The sequence below is a fragment of a genome, unplaced genomic scaffold, assembly GCF_019419815.1.
Source record: "Pyrus x bretschneideri cultivar Hongxiangsu unplaced genomic scaffold, Pyrus_bretschneideri_v1 Contig28, whole genome shotgun sequence".
NCBI classification, from domain to species: Eukaryota; Viridiplantae; Streptophyta; class Magnoliopsida; order Rosales; family Rosaceae; genus Pyrus; species Pyrus x bretschneideri.
In genome coordinates this window covers 723,194-741,334 of record NW_025999590.1, presented here as the reverse complement: position 1 = coordinate 741,334, position 18,141 = coordinate 723,194, and the positions used below count along the sequence as shown (strand labels likewise).

General features: G+C 38.6%; 1 protein-coding gene across 1 annotated transcript; it reads left to right on the top strand.

Annotated features, from left to right (window-relative positions):
* The first annotated feature begins 12,769 nt into the window (after window positions 1–12,769).
* LOC103940700 (homeobox protein knotted-1-like 1) lies at window positions 12,770–16,595 on the top strand. Its single transcript, XM_009350861.3, has 5 exons — window positions 12,770–13,346; window positions 13,549–13,671; window positions 13,888–14,038; window positions 15,724–15,977; window positions 16,198–16,595. Exons 1-5 carry the CDS (start codon window positions 12,879–12,881, stop codon window positions 16,399–16,401), a joined length of 1,200 nt encoding a protein of 399 aa, XP_009349136.2. The 5' UTR covers window positions 12,770–12,878; the 3' UTR covers window positions 16,402–16,595.
* Window positions 16,596–18,141: the final 1,546 nt, after the last annotated feature.

Here is an 18,141-nt window from a genome sequence, read left to right as displayed (position 1 = left end):
CGCGAGACTCCCGGGGGAATTCGCTAATATAAAAGGCACAAGGCCCAGTTCTGTTCTGCACTGGCCTACTCATCACTGGGGTCCTCTCTCTCTCTCTCTCTAGGTGCGTGCGGGTGGAGAAGGTGGTCGTCGCCGCCAGCTATATTGGGACGCCACACCACCGCCCATTCCTTCCTCTGTAAAATCTGGTATTGTTTCTGTCACGGTTTTAGGTTAAATTGGCTTTCTCTCTGCGTCATTGACTCATTGTCCACACACACACACACACACACACACACACACGTGGTTTTCCTGCAATGCAACTGCTCATATATATATATAATTATATTCCATAGCTAAGTCTCATGATTTTACTTTGATTTACAGAACAATATATACATACAAAATTACAAACAGAAACAATATGCTGAGATAGGGTCAGGCTCCCTTACTACTTACTATTTACAGTTGAAATGTCGTACTCCTCCAGTTCTACTACCTATTAATTATATGTATATGTACTAATACAACGTTGTTTTTCATTTACGTCAACATCACTTTTCTAAATTTAATTATTTACAACATATTGACGACCTTAAAATAGTTAACTGGATTTGAGATGAATTGTATACATACATATAATCATATTAACTCCTTAGACCAATTTTAGAGTATCCATATCATCTTTCTCAAGTATTTTAATCCAAAAATTACCGAAGTTTCACTCCAAAAACTTAGCTATACCTCAAATTAATATAATTTTGTGAATAATTACTAGCTAAGAACTGTCAAGCATACCAAGCTTTCCTCTTTCTAATTATTCAAGCGTACTAAAGTGCAAAACTTCTTTTCTAGTAACCTATTATGTACGTACGTATCAGAGTGAGGCTATTATATGCAAATATTGTACAGTATTACAAGACTTCTCTTCTAGTGACCTAATCTATGAGAGTGAGGGTACAATTTAATTTCTTTAATGCCCTAAACCCAACTTATTCTCGGAAGTTAGGGGGAACTTTGAAATTTTCGCTCGTTTGTGCTTGATAGTTGTGGGACATTAAGTCAATCAAGTGTCCTTTCAATATAAAATCTTCTAGGCATTTGATATGAGTTTAGCTACTGAGATTTGTAATTAGATTCTGTCGTTTAAGGGAGAAAATGGAATATAGTGCTCTTCATATTCTTTTTGTAAAAATTTAAAGAATCAATCAATTGTATTCATTCATTATATATTGTGTGATTAATTTTTTTTTAATTTTTTACAATTAATAGTATGTACGTGATTATTAGCTATATAACAATAATATTCCTAATTTCGTGTATATCATCAAACCAATAATTAATCGAATCTTTTACAGTAAAAACTGTATGGTAATGAGAACATCATCATTTTAACTGATGTTTATCCATTAATTGCGCCTGGCATTAGTGTGACATGGTTAATGAGACAAAGACCGAGGGAACTGTATAAGATATGTTGTCCATCACTCTCCCTTTTTGGCGCTTGTTGGACTTGAGAATGATTAATGACTGTAAGTGCAGGTTAATTATAATGGGGGTATGAATGAGACTTTAAGACAGAGTAATCTTCGGAAGATCAAATTTTTAAACTAAATTTATAAACTAAATGATATAATTGTAGATGATTAAATTATTAATTATAATGGGGGTATGAATGAGGCTTTAAGAAAGAGTAATCTTCGGAAGATCAAATTTTTTAAACTAAATGATGTAATTGTATATGATTAAATTATTAATTAAACATCTATTAACGCACTTATTTCTTATTGGTGATATTTCATTTGATTTGTAATTTGATTTAAAAAATTTGATATTCCCAGTATTACTCTTTAAGAAATATTGCATTCATTCCAAATGAAGTTGAATTTTGTCTATTTTTTCTATCGGTAGAGCACTTACCCTTTGTTCGGCCACTCAACTTTCACCTCATCTCACTAAATAAGAAAACTCATCTTCAGAAATGATTTAAAAAGAAGAAGAAGGAGAAGAAGAAATGATTGTTAGAGGTTTAAGTATCCAAAGTAAAACCATTGGTAAAGTGCGAATAGGCCTCGGTTACTATATTTTAAAACATTGTAAGGTAATATAAGTTACATTGGGAATGTCGGATATACTCGTAACAAGTTATAATACGCTTATAAAATAAAAAGGATGTCATCTCATTAGGAGTAGCATTCTCTTTTTCTTTTCAATTTTTCCTTTCTTTCAGTTTTTTCTATTCGAAAGGTCACGATTAAAATACGTCAACATTTAGGATTGACTTTGTGGATACAAATTTCTTTCTTATTGTTCTTGGACAAAAATGCACCTGCAAAAATAATTAACACCTTAGGTTAAGGCCAAAAGTTTCACGCACCCACGATGTATGGGGGGAGGGGGCTTTGGCTGAAGAACCCTTGATGCCAAAATTAGAATTTTGAGAGAAAAGTGTATGGAGAATTTAGAGAATTTTGCAAGAGGATTCAACTTAGGTGTTTTGAGAAATGAACTGGTATTTATAGGGGTGTGCCTGGCCACATTTGGTGGTTTTTTAGGTGTAATTGTAAGATATTATGTCACCATAATATCTTGCAATCAATTTGGAAATCAATTAATTAATTTAGATAATTAATCCTATTTTGAATGAATATTTGAAGGTTACCTTGTGGGGAGGATATGATGAAGATAGATGAAATGAGTTTTGAATAAATACCTATTTTGATCACTTTTGACCTTGATTGAGTTGTGATTTTCCGCTGCTTGCACGTAGGAGTTCCGGTGTGCCTTAAGGGTAATTTTGTATTTTTCACCCAAGAATCCACATGTTGCCTCCATATTTTTCTCGATTATTTTTGGCTCCACAAATGCCCCCACACCTATTGGGCTGCTCGCAGAAAATGGTAGTAGGTATAGAGATCATCTTGCTTTAGGAAATATACGATTGCTTCCTATTTTGATGTAGATTCCCTTTTTAATTAGAAATTAGGTCATTCTAGGAAAATGAAATAAATTTCTCCCAAAGTCTATTTAAGTCTACCTTAAGTAGATTATTAAATCAACTTTAGAGAGCAATTTATTCTACCCTACAAGAGAGAGAAAACTAGAGGATATTTGTTCCCCCTCCCTTAGCAATCTTCTACACTTGCTCGTGCAAAGGACCGTATTTCATTGCTTTCTTAGTCTTTTCTGCGCCGCACAGAGCTAAGAAAAAATTAATTTTCCTTGTCTTCTTCTTGGAAAGTGTTGCCGCGAGGCAGCTGTCGAGTGGTGTGGCATGTCGGTTTGCAGGGGCCAAGAGTTAGCTTGGCAAAAGCCGAGGAGGTGTTGTGGTAGGGACCACTGCTTGGGCTACTCGGCTTGGCTAAAGCCAAGGGCAGCTGTGTAGCTGAGGTACAGTGCTAGGTGAGTCGCATTGCTCATGTCTTTTGGGCTTTTGGACTTGACGTGGGACAGGTCGGCAATTGAAAGCAATAAGAAAGTCGCGGGCCTCATAAGCTGCTGGAATGTTGGGCATACATGCTTCCTACCTGTTGGTTTGAGAGAAAAAATGAGGGAAAAACCATCATGGGTTGAGCTCCTATACCGAGTATCGTGGATGGCGTTGGCTGCTTACTCCTCTTTGCCAAGAGAAATGTAGGCTGCTAAAAAAAAGCTGAAGATTTCCTTCGCTGCTCGTGAGGGTCCGCCTGCTGCTGATAAGCTTGTGATTGACTTGACTTCTTCCAATGGGAAGAAAAATGAGGCTGCTAGATCTGAGTCAATGATGGTTGCAATGCCAAAAATGGCTAGTATGATTGCTAAAAGGATTGCTCAGTGTAGAGGTTCTATGGTGCCCCCTAATGCCGAAATTAGTGCCAAGACATCTGTTAGGAGCTAAGTTTGATTCACCTTTAAAGAGGCTTCCTACTATGAAAAGTGATAAAGTAGACTCTGTTGCTAAAGTGGTGACAAGGCCTAGGCCTGGTTTGGTACTGAGGTGATTCTGAAAAAAGTTGGGAGCTATTTTTGTGTTTGGTAAATATTCAGCTTCAGTTTTTTTTCACAGTTTTTGGTGAAAAAAAGGCCAAAAACAAGAAACTGCAAAACCCAGCTTTGAAAAACCAGTTTTTTTTTCACATCTGTTTTACATAAAATTTTAATAAACACTATAATACAACTTTTTTTTTTTTTTTTCAAAAGCACTTTTATAAAAAAGTTTACCAAACACTCTACTGTTTTATTTCACAGTTGCTTATTCTCACAGTACAGCAGAATCAGCTTTTTTTCAAAGCACAGCAATACCAAACCAGCCCTTACTCCTCTTGCCTCTAAGACTGATTTGCCCGCTGAGAAGAATGAGGCTGCTCACTTGGGCAGTTGTGAGAAATCCACCATGCTCGTTTCTGGGGAAGCTGCTGAGATCTGTGCATTTTTGAAACCATATATGCTTGAAGACATAGACACTTATGCCAAGTTTGTCAATGACATTAGATGGGTTGTTTGACCAAAGCATACAACCGAGTAGAAGAAGACTGCTCTGCTTTTTATGATGCAGATGACGGCTATTCTGGTAGCCAAGTCTATGCTTCATGACCAAGAGGATACCAAAGTTGCCAAGGAGATGGCAAATGCTATGGCAGCCGAAGCTTATTTCTCTGTCGAGAATATCAAGAGGTTAGAGTTTAAGCTTGTCACTTTGAAGGGGTTTAATATCTTCGCCCCCACTTCTCTACAGTTTAAGGCCGCTTGTCAAGAGATCGTTGACTTGAAGACTAGGCTTGACACAATCCAAGTTAAGTATGAAAGTGCAGGGAAGGAGATCGGATGTTACATACCTCATATTCAAGATCTTAAGAATGCTGTTTCTGAGCTTCGTTCCGCTACTTACGCAAATGATGAAGAGTTGATTGCTGCTTATAACCAAGTGATTTACTTCAAGAAGGTTGTTAATAGACTTGAACCCCAAATGTTGGAACTCCAAGATGCGCTGAAGATTAACGAAAGTTTGAAGAAAAAAATGGATGAGCTGCAACGCATCCATGTTAGTCTGCTTGAGGAGAACGAGCAGCTGAAATATGAAAAGGCTAGGCTTGAGGTTTCGCTTGTTCAGAGTCAAGCTGATTTCTACAAGTTAGGTTATGTAGATCATTTATTTGGTAGGCCGTCTGACTTCGAGTTTGCTGGGAAAGACTTCAAAATTTTGTCTATTTATCCATAAGCCTTGCTTACCTTCACTTTTGAGGCCCTCATTGCTGAAGTAATTGGAGAGGTTGATGCTTAAGCTGGAGCAGACGGGGGTAAAGCGCCGGATGACGTCGTTGCTAAGAGTGTTGCGGCTGCTGAAGGTGTAGCGGTCGGGTAGTTGTGGGATGTCCAAGCTGCTGAAGGTTAGTCTTCTAGATAACCTTTAGAATTTTCTTTGTTCTCCTTGTTGCATTTGTTTTTCTTGTACTCCTTAGCCTTTGCTATTTGTTTATCAATTTTGCTAGAAAATTTAATAAACTTGCTTCTTTCACTTTTCTCTATCTTCATTTCTTTTGTTTATGCCCTAACCTTTAGGCTTTATAAACCAGTGGTAGACATGCTACTTTTCTACAAGCAGACATGCCTGCGTAGCCTACATCGTCGTAGATGTTAGTGTAGAACTTTGCAAAGTTGTTAGCCATAGGGTCGACACCCGAACGCCTTATTTACAGAAGCACACGAGTCCGCGTGACCTACTTGATTGTTAACTTTGGCTTTCTCCAATTCCGTAGGTTGCGTAGAAAGTATCACATCACTTTAGGATTTGGTGTAGTTTGTTTCGCATTTTGGCAAAAATGAAGCCCATCGACTATGTAGCATATCGGCAACGGATTAAGTTTCGTATGCACGCGCTAACTTGTTTAACCTTTTCACATAAACATGCAGTTGTATAAGTTAGTGCATCTTTACTGCTCGAATGGCAAGTCGTAGGCAGTCTTTCGAAAATCGTAGGCTACTTTAGTGCACTCGGTAGCAGCTTTAGGGTTCCAGGGCAGCCGTCCATAGCGCGTACTGCATTATGTGCCCCTCCGTCTCTAGGGCCCTGGTTTTCCACAGATTGAGCCAAGAGACCCAAAATCCTTCAGTTAGCTAAGCCTTGAAAAAGACTATTGTGGCTACTTCTAGGAATCCCAACGCAAACCATCGTGTACCCAGTTATACTAGGGCAACCCGACTCATCCACGTATGGATATTCGAAGTGTAAAGTTTATCATCACGCATTGGACAACAAACTTATGTGGGTGTCAAGGAATTGGTTTACCTTATCGCACTGGAGAGCCAGGTTGGTCCTCGGGGGACGCAATTTATACGATGAGTCTCTAAGAATGGTGTAGCCTTCTTTTGGAGTGCATGAGTGATCAGTTGTTGTAAGCATGCAACCGAGCCAAGTTGTAGATTACTTATAAATTCATCATTGAAAAATAAGTGAAATGAACGATAACTTAGCTGTAAGGTAGGAACTGCATAACAGCTGGACAGTCATCGACTTACGAAGTGGTGTCTATCAAGCTGCTTAAGTCTTCGGGCTTTGAACGAGAACTTAGTTGTAATTACCCTTGCTGTCTACTCTGCTGATCTTATACGGTTATTCTTAGATGGGATCCATCTTTTTGGAGCATTATCTGCAGGCAGTAATGAAGCTTTTCTTAGGACTAGATCTCAAGGTTGGAACTGCCGGATCTTGGCCCTTTTGTTGTAACTGGAAATGAGTTGCTACTGGTAAGTTGCGGTGTGGGTGATGGTTTGCTCGTGCTTCTCCTCTGCAAGATCTAAGCTTATGACCATCTCCTTACTGTTCTACTCAATTCTTGGCAGTAGAGTGTTGATACTTGGCATGAGGACATTGGGATGAATAATTGCTTCTGAACCAAATGCCAAAGAGAAAAAAGTTACACCGGTTGCCCATCTTTGGTGGTGCGATATGCCCATAGATATCTGGGGAGTTCGTTTGGCCATTTTCCCTTCTTGTCGGTGATGGATTTCTTGTGGTAGTCGAGGATCGTCTTGTTAGATGCTTAAGCCTGCCCATTGCCTTGAGGATATTTCGGCATTGGCATGTGATGCCTAATGCCATACTTTTGGAAGAGTTTCGCCAAATCTTTGCCCTTGAATTGCGTTGTGACAATGGATTGAGGGATGCCAAATTGGCAAATGATGTTCCTCCGTATGAAGTGCTCTATATCTGTCTAAGTCGTGGTTATCATGGGCTCTACTTCTAATTATTTGGTGAAGTAATCGGTTGCCACGATCATCATGCCCTTGCTTCCATTAGCGGGCGGCATTGGCCCTAACAGGTTGATTGCCCACTGCATGAATAGCTAAGGACTCGTCTTCGATGTAGTTCGCTGGCAGGCAGTGCTAGTACCGGCTTGTAGTGTTGGCAGCGGTCGCACTTTTAAACTAACTCATTAGTATCTTGGTGCATGGTAGGCTAGTAGTAGCCCACATTAAAAACCTATGGGCTAAGGATCGGTCTCCAGAGTGATTTCCACAAATGCCTTCATGGATTGAGCTTAGAACCTTTAAGTCGTTGGGATGTGTTAAGCAGTGGAGATGTGGTCCAATATAGGATATTTTGACGAGAATACCGTTCCACATGTAGTAGCGTGCTACCTTTATTTGGAGCTTTCTAGACTCCAACTTTTCTGTGGGGAGTGTGTCATTGATCAAGTAGTCTATAATTAAATTTTGCTAGTTGGGAGTTGTAGTGACACTTCGACTGCTGGCTTCGTTTTTATGCTTGGCTTGTCTAGCCTAGATACTCCATTGGAATAGAGTGTTTAAATTGATGGTCGAGGGCAGACCCTAGGCCAGCTAGTGCATCCGCATAAGCATTGTCTGCCCACGGTACTTGAGTGAGAGTATAAGTCTGAAATGCCTCAAGCTCTTTTCGTACATTCTCTAGGTATTGTGCCATTTTCGAATGTTTTGTCGTGTATTCCCCCAATAGTTTAGTTAGTGATTAGCTGTGAATTGTAATGGATTGTGAGCTTTTTCATCGCCAAGTTTTTTGCCATTCGGAGGCCTACTAGTAGGGCGTCATACTCCGTTTCATTGGTTGAATTTTTGAAGCCTAGAATGATCGTTTGCTCGACCATTGAATCGTCTGGGGTGACAAGGACCACGCCTGATCCTGAACCTTTGTAGTTGGATGCGTCGTCGGCATGTAAATGCCAAAAGTCTCTATCAGGTGAATCAGGCATGACTAAGGTGTGCTCAACTACCTCCGGGGCATTGTTGGGCCGTTATGTTGCGTTGCCTAGGCTTGGCGTGAAGGCGCAGTAGGGAGCCATGGAGCTAAGGCCATGTTACACGTAGCAGGAAATACTTAACTGCCGGTATTGGGCCACTCTAGAGCTGAATGGGTCGGTTAGGGCCGTGTGATGTGCAGCAGGAGGTGGTACTCAACTGCCGGTACATGTGGCTTCTATGTAGAATCTTTGGGGCAACGAGGATAAAACTTGCTTCTAAGAATGTCCTAATAGTGTTCGTCTGCCCTTGGCGTGCATTTTGAGCTGAGTTGTTGCGTTCGTCAAAAAACTTTGCACCGCCAATGTCCGCGCCTTTATCGTCGCACGTCTGGATTAGATGAAATAGTGCTTCATGAGGATGACTGCGTGCGTTTGAAGGTATAACTTGAGTTTCCGGGTTGTAACAATTGTCTCCAAAGTTAGCTTTTGATTTTCTGGTACCTGGTTTCTGCATCGAGGAGAGCTTTTGAACTGTGGAATACAGGTAGTTGGCCCCCCAGCTCTTTTCGTATGAGGGTAGAGCTTATTACTACTTCAGATGCGGTTGCTCGTCCAGTCAGACCTTGAATCTCCTTCAGAGTAATGGGGGACTTCATATTCAAGATCGCTCGGATTCGCCTTGAATGTGCATCGGCGAACCTTGTCCCAAAGTGCATGCTTATCTGTTAGAGCGAAAGAGTTTGCCAGAGTTAAATCTTCTTTCTTGATCAATTCTTCAAACAGCGGGTGGCCTGTTAGGAGTTTTTTTTGGAAGGCTACTCTAGCTATTGAGTCGTTGCATCCGACTATCTTTACCTTCTCTGCTTTGAACCTCTTCACATAGTCGCAAAACGACTTATTTGGGTTCTTCTTGATGTTGAACAAGTGGTAGAAATTTTTCTTGATCGAGCGATATGATGAATATACTTTGGTGAAAACCAAGGAAAATTCGTCGAAACTTCGGATGTATTGTGGCGGCAGGGTATCCAACCAATCTTGCGCCTTACCTTATAGAGTGGTGGTGAATATCTTGCACATGAGATCGTCATTGTTTCGACAAAGGATCATTGCGCTTCGATAATGCTTTATGTGTCTCTTCGGGTCTCCATCCCCTTTGAATGATGTGAAATATGGCATGTTGAACTTGCATGAAAGCTCTGTTTGCTCCATTTCGTCCGTGAAGGGTGACCTTATGTTAATCATGTCCCATCATAGTGCTTTGTTAGTGACCTTGTTACGTTGGAAATCGCGCAATCGCTAGGTCAAGAACCTTTATACTTCTTCCTGAATTTGCCTTTGTTGGGGATAACGGAGCTCTCGGCTGTCCCTGGTCGTGACCTACTAGTCTAAGCTGCTCTTCTACGGGCTCGATTTGTCTATGTCGCGGCTTGCGGTGCATATGGTTTATTCCTAGTAGGCGAGGGAATTCTTCGCAGGCTGATGGTTGAGCTTGAGCCTAACTGAGTGGCTGCTTCTCTCCATCCTTCGTGTTCCCTACTCTGATGTAAGGTTAATGATGCTTCTTATGGGCCTAGCCGCAAATAAACACTTCACTTAGAAGGTTGCTCATGTTAAGTATTGGAGTGTGGCCTCAACCGTGAATGTATGCTCGTTCATGGGCCTAGTCGAGAATGCACACTTCTTCGCGTGTTAAGATGGGAGTACACGCTATCTTGGGGTACACTGTGCAAACGCTTGGTTTGTGGCTGATCGAGTGGTTGCTTGCCAGGACGCTGCTGGAGAGTTTCCTCGTCTGCCTATGTCCTACTTCGGGACACCTCGTCTAGGGCACATTGGATCTTGGTGTGCTGCAAGAGCTTGGAAGAAATACATCTCCTTGAGCAGTGGAAGTGTGGTAGACTCTGGGCGCAAGATTCGAATTGGGGAATGTCAAATCCGCGGACAAGTGTGGTGAAAATGCTCCTGGTTTAATCATAGGCCCAAAAATTTGAAACCGGGACAGTTGAACTAATCTTGAACCGATTTGGGCTACTTCGAAAGCCACAGAAGTAGGCTGGGCCACAGAAGTAGGCTGGGCCACAAGAGTGGGTTGCTCGGCATGTAGCACACTTGGGTGAGAGGCTAGGGCTAGGCTTGGCAACGTGTTAGGTTCGTGTTGGGCTTGAGTGGCACGGGCCGTCTTACCTTGGGCTTGGGCCATGGTTGTGGCGTTGTGGGCCTTGCTGAGGGTGGATGCCGTGGTGGTTGCCACAGTGGTTCCCCATGGGGGTGGTGCCACTCCATTCATCGTTGTGTTGAGCCTCGTAGATCGCCGCGGTCGTAATCCTTGAATGTTGGAATTTTCGTTCGTCAAGGTTTCCAAATCTCTTACCATTGTACTTTTCTTTTACGTTTTATCGAAGAATTTTTAAAAATAAAAATTCCAAGAATAAGAACGTACGAAAAATCTACAAATGAACAAGAAAGCGAAAAACCTTGAATGCGAGAGTCTTCTACAAGCGTTTGATCAAGACTCTCAATGAAATCACCAATTTGTGGATGCAAATTTATTCCTTCTTGTTCTTGAATGAAAATGTGAGAGTCTCCTACGAGCATTTGATCAAGACTCTCGCATTCAACTGAGGTTTTTTGAGACATGAAGTGGTATTTATAGGGATGTGGCCGGCCCCCTTTAGAGAGGTAGGAACTGATCACATTTGATGGTTTTTTGGGTGTAATTGCAATATATTATGTCACCATAATATCTTGCAATCAATTAGAAAATTAATTAGAAAATCAATCAATTTAGGTAATTAATCCTATTTTGAATGAATATTTGAAGGTTACCTTGTGAGGAGGATTTGATGAGAATGTATGAAATAGGTTTTGAATAAATACCTATTTTGATCAATTTTTACCTTGATTGAGTCCTGATTGTCCGCTGCTTGCGCGTAGGAGTTCTGGTGTGCTCTGAGGGTAATTTTGTCTTTTTCACCCAAAAATCTATGTGTCGCCTCCATATTTTCTTTGATTATTTTTGGCTCCACAAACTTCTTTATAGCGAAAGAATGGAAAATAGGAAAGTGAGAGAGAAGGGGATTTGAAGTGGAGGGAATCCTACTTCATCTCCAAGGGCCATAATGTGGCTCTTCAAATGGAGAAAATTTTTGTGTAACCAGAGCACAAGCTAAGAAACGTTGAAAAATATATTAATTTTTCACTTATATATGTTAGGCATACAATATAGCAATTTGTGTTATGAGTAAATGGAAAAATTGTTCATTTAAATACAAGTTTGTTTACCTACATGACAACTTAAAGGCCAATTTCTCCTTTATTTCTGCCTTTTATTCCGATTACCCTTATGTAAAAGTTTCATTAGAGCAAAAGTTGTCGTAGGGAAGGAGAAAGAAGAAGCACATCTGCCTTTTCCTCCTCCCCTACGCTCAACTCCACTCCCTCTTTTTATTTTTCTACTTTATTGTGATCAATAATGATTCCCTTTGTGGTGATTAAGTATGTGTCTAAACTTGCTTCAATTCGAGTTCTCCATCACTTATTCTTTATCCTTTTTCAAACCAATCCTTCTCCCAAAATCCTCACACTTAGCTTTTTTTAGGTAGTGTGGGTTTGGCTGGAAATGGGAATGAACTTTTGTTATGTGGGTTCTCTCTAGATTATAATTAATGCGGCTTTTGTTCATGTTAGATTTGCCATTTTTGGACTTGTATCTTTTATTCATGTCTCTTGGTAAAGTTGGTGCGGTTTATCCTCATATAACTGGTAGTTTCGTTGGTAGTTTTATACGCAGAGTCCCTATTGTAGCGGTCACTGTTAGTTTTTTTTGCAGTTTTTCTTCAGAATCGACACTGCTTATATGCAAAGAATGTTCCCTCACCCATTTTCTTAGCGATTTTGTGCTAAAAGTTTACCAAGAGGATTATGAGACGATTTTGTGTCCTCATGCTTGTCCGTCCAAAGATCCATCAATACCGTGACTATTAAATTACCAATAAAATCGTAATTGTTTCTTTCCGATATAAATACGGAAATTATTTTCTTACGCGAAATAGGAGAAAAACAAATAAGAAAAGGAAAGGAACATATAAAATTGAATTAAATAAAAAAGTTAAAATAAATTAATGAAAAGAAAAAAGGAAAAATTTCCGTGAAACAAAGGTTAAAAATCGTCACTCGGGGAGGGGGGAGAGATATGGAAGAAAAATCTACAATCTAGTGACTAGTGAGTTGCCTGATCGCTAGGTCTCGTATACAGTCGTAGCTTTTGAGCATTTTCAAGTACTTCATTATTTTCTTTCAACAAAGCATTGTCAGTCTCTTTCACCCTCGCACAACACGGTGCCGCGAGTTGCCGGTTCCGGCCACGCCATCTCCTCCTCTCAGTACTTCAGAACAATCAATTATGACATGTATTATTCTGTAACGAAATTATAACATGCTTAATTCCTTGTTGGGCTTCACTTCCTCGCCTCCATAATCCCATGGATTGCCAATAAATATATTAGTTCCCATTTCTCTACTCAACTCCTTAACCTTTTGGCTTACAAAAACCTCTGGTCGTCGTGCTTTGTGTTCCCAGTACTCATAAAATTATTCCTTCCTGTGTTCACTAGCTAGGTTTCGGTCTCTTCCTCTGTAACCCTTTACTACTAGGGTTTTAGTGGATTTATAAATTAGAAACCTTTTTGTTGAGAGAGAAATAAAATGGAAGACTACAACAGTCAAATGGATCATGAGAGTTCAGGTGGTAGGGGAAACTTCCTCTACGCCTCACCAAACCTTGGAGGAAATTATGGGAGAGCTGCAAGTGATCATCAGATGGGAATCAACACCTTTCATCTTCAATCAAGCGGCGGTGGAGGCGGCGGCGGCAGTGGCGATCAGTGTAATTTTCAGTCTCCAGGAGCACACCCAATTAATGTGAAGACCGAAGCCACCACATCACAACATGGCCACCCAAAATTTCAGTACAACAATAACAATAATAATCATCATCATCTTGTTTCTTCATCAAGAGGGCACCAACCAGTTGTTCATCAGCTACAGCATAATTTGGATCTTCAAAACGATGATCATAGCCTGAGCTCCAACGAAGTTGAAGCCATCAAAGCCAAGATCATCGCCCACCCTCAGTACTCTAACCTCGTGGAAGCTTACATGGATTGCCAAAGGGTAATTATTTATTAATTAACATATTTTTCTCTTTTTAGACCACGAAGAATAAATCAATTATATAAACGAGATTTTGTACTAAATTCATCTAAACGATGAAAAGAAAGATTTAAATTCTGGTACAAAAAGAGAGTACAATGCTTTAACGAACTTGGCTAAGCACATCTGTTCGATTTGTGAATCTGTTGTGTTATGGATGTAGGTGGGAGCTCCATCTGATGTTGTACCTCGACTCTCAGTTGCCAGACAGGAGTTTGAGGCACGACAGCGATCTTCAGGAACTTCAAGAGAAACTTCAAAAGACCCAGAACTCGATCAGTTCATGGTATCCCTATCTTCCATTTCAATTTGTTTTCTTAGTTAGAAACTTCAAAAGACCCAGAACTCGATCAGTTCATGGTGATCCCTATCTTCCATTTCAATTTGTTTTCTTAGTTAGTAATTTTTTAATGGGGATTAATACATTTCATGCACATTTACTTGTTTTTTATTATGATAAACAATAAAATTTGGATGGATGAATTACGTACTATTTTAACAGGAAGCATACTACGATATGCTGGTGAAATATCGTGAAGAACTAACAAGGCCAATACAAGAAGCCATGGATTTCATGAGAAGGATTGAAACTCAGCTTAACATGCTTGGAAATAATAATAATGCTCCCCCTCTTCGGATCTTCTCACCCTCTGGTAAGTTTTTCTTATTTTCTCTACACACAAGGAATTTTTGGACTCATATATCCATGTGCTTATATTCTTTTATGTTATATTGGACGTTTTCGAACTCTACCTAATGTACATGTATCCATTACCACTAACCTAAATTCATATATACTTAATTTAACTATTATTATAACATAAGCAGCATGGGGAAGGAGCTTGGAGTTAAAATTCATAAAATGGGAGATGTGGGTTTTTTGGTCTTGAAATGCCTGCAAAAACTGCTAGTCCAACTGTTTTGTCTCACCTTGAGGAGAGTACCCACAACTTGTCAGTATCTCTTTAATTTTCTAGGCGTACGTCAAATCCAGTTATTTTTTTAGGGAGAAACTTTGACCCATCAAATAGTGCGTTCCAAGAACAAAGAGGAAGCTAGAGGAAGAAGAAGAAACAATAAACCACACCTGCCCTTTTTTTTATTCACGAGTGGCTTCAATAACTATTGATGTACATACACATTTAATCACGAGCTTAATAGTGCCATAACGACGTAATTTCTTTGCTTGTTGTATAGATGTGTTTAAAAATATATCCACATTTTATCTGATTAATGATTCTCCTTTTTCTGACAAATAATTCTCATTCCTTTTAGGGTTTCCCAAAATCAAGACCTCCCATTGTTTCATAAATCTAATTTTCCTTATGCAGGACCTATATGGGTTGGGGAATATATATATATATATATATATATATATATAACATGATTGTCTTCGTTCCCTAGTTCCTCATTAAATATGCTAAAATTGGTATTTTAACGATGCCTGAATAAACAAATCCGTATACAAAATAAGCCGGAATCAGAATAAGAACCTTATAAAAACAAGAGAAAGGACATAGGATGCTATTTTAATCAGCTAGCTACACCATGCAGACAGTCCGGACATGTCAGAATTCATATGAAATAGAATACCCCCATTTATTAAGTTCCATGCTAGCTATACCTATACGCCCCAAATTTGACTTATCTTCAGTTCATGCACATGATCCTTCTTTCTCTCTTCTTTTTTGTTTATGTTTTATGCGTGCATGAATCTATTATTTCCTTTCTAGTGGTAGAGTAGCGTAGCTAACCTTAACGGTCGATAAGATATTATCTCGTTACTAATTCATCACGTGATAAATATTTATTAGACGAGTGGTTTACTTTTTATATGTGATAAGCTTCTATTGATTGCAATAGAGTATCTCTTCAGTTTTCACACTCTATGGTGTTCATATATCTTTTAACATTGACAGTATCTTATATCGACTGGTTCTTTGATTTACTTTATTTAAATCTCCATAATATAAATTCAAGAAAAAGCCTTCCTGAACGTGTATAAATATATATAAATGTATGATTTGTGATAGTTAAATAAAGTTTACTTCTTACAATGTCTTCATAATGCACGATCGATCTGTAAGAAAATATATAATAAATCAATCACGAGTTCTTGTAGCCAAAGTCGGTGTCTCTTCCTTTCCTGTTTTGAAATATATAGCATAACACATGCACATGCACTTTCTGGGATGGATTTCCGGGATCATTCTTTCCTGTTTTGATATATAAATGATTTTCACACGCCGGTTTTCTCCTTTGGACACCCCTACTTATTTGTGTCCCTTGGTTTCTCTGGTATTATACCTAAGAATTGCATGCATGTTACTATATGCAGAGGACAAGTGTGAAGGAATTGGTTCATCTGAAGACGAGCAGGAGAATAGTGGTGGAGAAACTGAAGTGCCTGAGATTGATCCAAGAGCTGAAGACAGAGAGCTCAAGAATCACCTGCTGAGAAAGTATAGTGGTTACTTAAGTAGCCTGAAGCAAGAGCTTTCCAAGAAAAAGAAGAAAGGGAAATTGCCCAAAGAAGCCAGGCAGAAGCTCCTGAGTTGGTGGGAGCTACATTACAAGTGGCCATATCCTTCGGTATATGTTTTCAATTTATTGAGATTTTGAGATCCTATTAAGAATGGGTACATGTCATTTCGTTCTTGGATCATAGAGGAATTTTCTCGTGTCAAATACTATGTTGTGTTATGTTGTCAAACTATTAATTAATTGGATTTCGTATCACTAATTAGACGATTTGTTAATGACATATATGATCTGGTTTACAATCTAACAAAATGATCATGTTACTAAACAGGAATCGGAGAAGGTGGCATTGGCGGAGTCTACCGGTTTGGATCAGAAACAAATAAACAATTGGTTCATAAATCAAAGGAAGAGGCACTGGAAGCCTTCAGAGGACATGCAGTTCATGGTGATGGATGGCCTACACCCACAGAATGCAGCCCTCTATATGGATGGACACTACACAGGTGACGTTCACTACCGTCTCGGGCCATGACCTAAACAACTCCATCACATTGTTGCCTATTCTGCTCATGCAAGGCTCATAGTTAAAGTTGGGTTAATTAGTTTCATATATGTGTGATCTTAAGACGAGCATACTGCTTATATATCTTAGTTTGTAATATTTATCGCCAACTTTAATTGGGTAATGTTCTCTATTCCACAATCCAAGTTGATGATTTGTACACAGTATTGCGTGCTGTGTTGCTGCGATTTTATCTAGTGGACCCTACGTATATTTCAGTAATGTGATGCTGGCAGTAAGCTGGATTGTTGCCATTGTTTTTCATTATCTTCCGTGATATTAAGACGTTTTAGAATTGATGTTTGCCTCATTGTGCACCAAAAAGGAGTGAAATATCTATAGTTTGAGCATCGTTATTCTTTTTTATCAATGCACGCATACCATCGTTATTCTTTTTTTCCAATACACGCATACTGCCTGTAGAAACTGAAAATACGCAAGAAAGATGGTTGCTAATTGGCGGTAAATAAATTTTTTTGTATTTAAATTGAACCGCAAAAGCAAGAAAAATAAAATTGTCAAACACAAAAAAGGAAATCTCAAATTTATGATTATTAATAATAAAGAAATGCCACCATTGCAATGGACAGAAATGAATAAGTTCGTTGTTTAAGTGGTGTTTCATTCACTTTGAACAGTAATAATGATAGATTAGACCATTTGTCAATGGGTAATGATTATGTTCTCTCGCGGGTGAGCCTACTTGTTCACCATTTAAGATTTGACATCGGAGAAACATAATAATCATAACTATTCATTATTTTTGTCATCATGTAAAGATCATACATTACAAAAAATCATTTAATTTAGAGATCTTTTAACTATTCATATGGATCAAACAAATGAACATTTAATTATGAAGATATTACTTGTTTCCTAAACTGTTGATTGGTATGACATGTATATATGACAAACGATTTCTAAATTGAATGATTTTTTTGCATATATAATATCTAAATGATAATAAAGATACTAAACGATTTCAATTATTATATTTGTACAATGAAGATACATAAATGGCAAATGAAGAGATAAGTAGGTTCCGCCTTAGGAGGTACACAAGTTTATTATCCTTACCTAATGAAACACTCACACAAACTAAGCTGAATAATCAATTGCACTAGTACATGGTGGAACGGCGGTATAGTTTATGGATGGTGCTATCCATACACTTATGTTTACCTCTAACACACCTCTCTCAATTTTCGTTAGTCAGATCAAATGAATTGAAGAATACCAATGGACAAAAAATTAACAAAAATGGATGAAAAGTAAAAATGATGTGTGAATAGCACAACTCTAATTTATTTCTTATAAAATGATCATTCAGATAGCCCCCTAAAACTCATTAACAAAAAACCATTGAAGTTTGGTTTGGTTTAGTTCCAATCAAAGATCAAGTTCTACAATAATTCTCAAAGAAAATGATTTTTTTTTTTTTTTTGGATAATACTAAGAAGATCAAGTTTTTAAGTTAAATTTGTAAATCAAATGATGTGCCACCAATAAAAATAAACACGCTAATCAATACTTAAGTAATAATTCAATTATCAATGTTCAGATTATTTAGTTTACAAAATTTATTTTAAAATTTTAATCTCTCTAACATTACTTTTTTTTCATTTAGAAAAATTAATATGGGATAATTATAAATTAATAAAACACTCACACAAACTAAGCTGAATGATCAATTACACTAGTACATGGTGG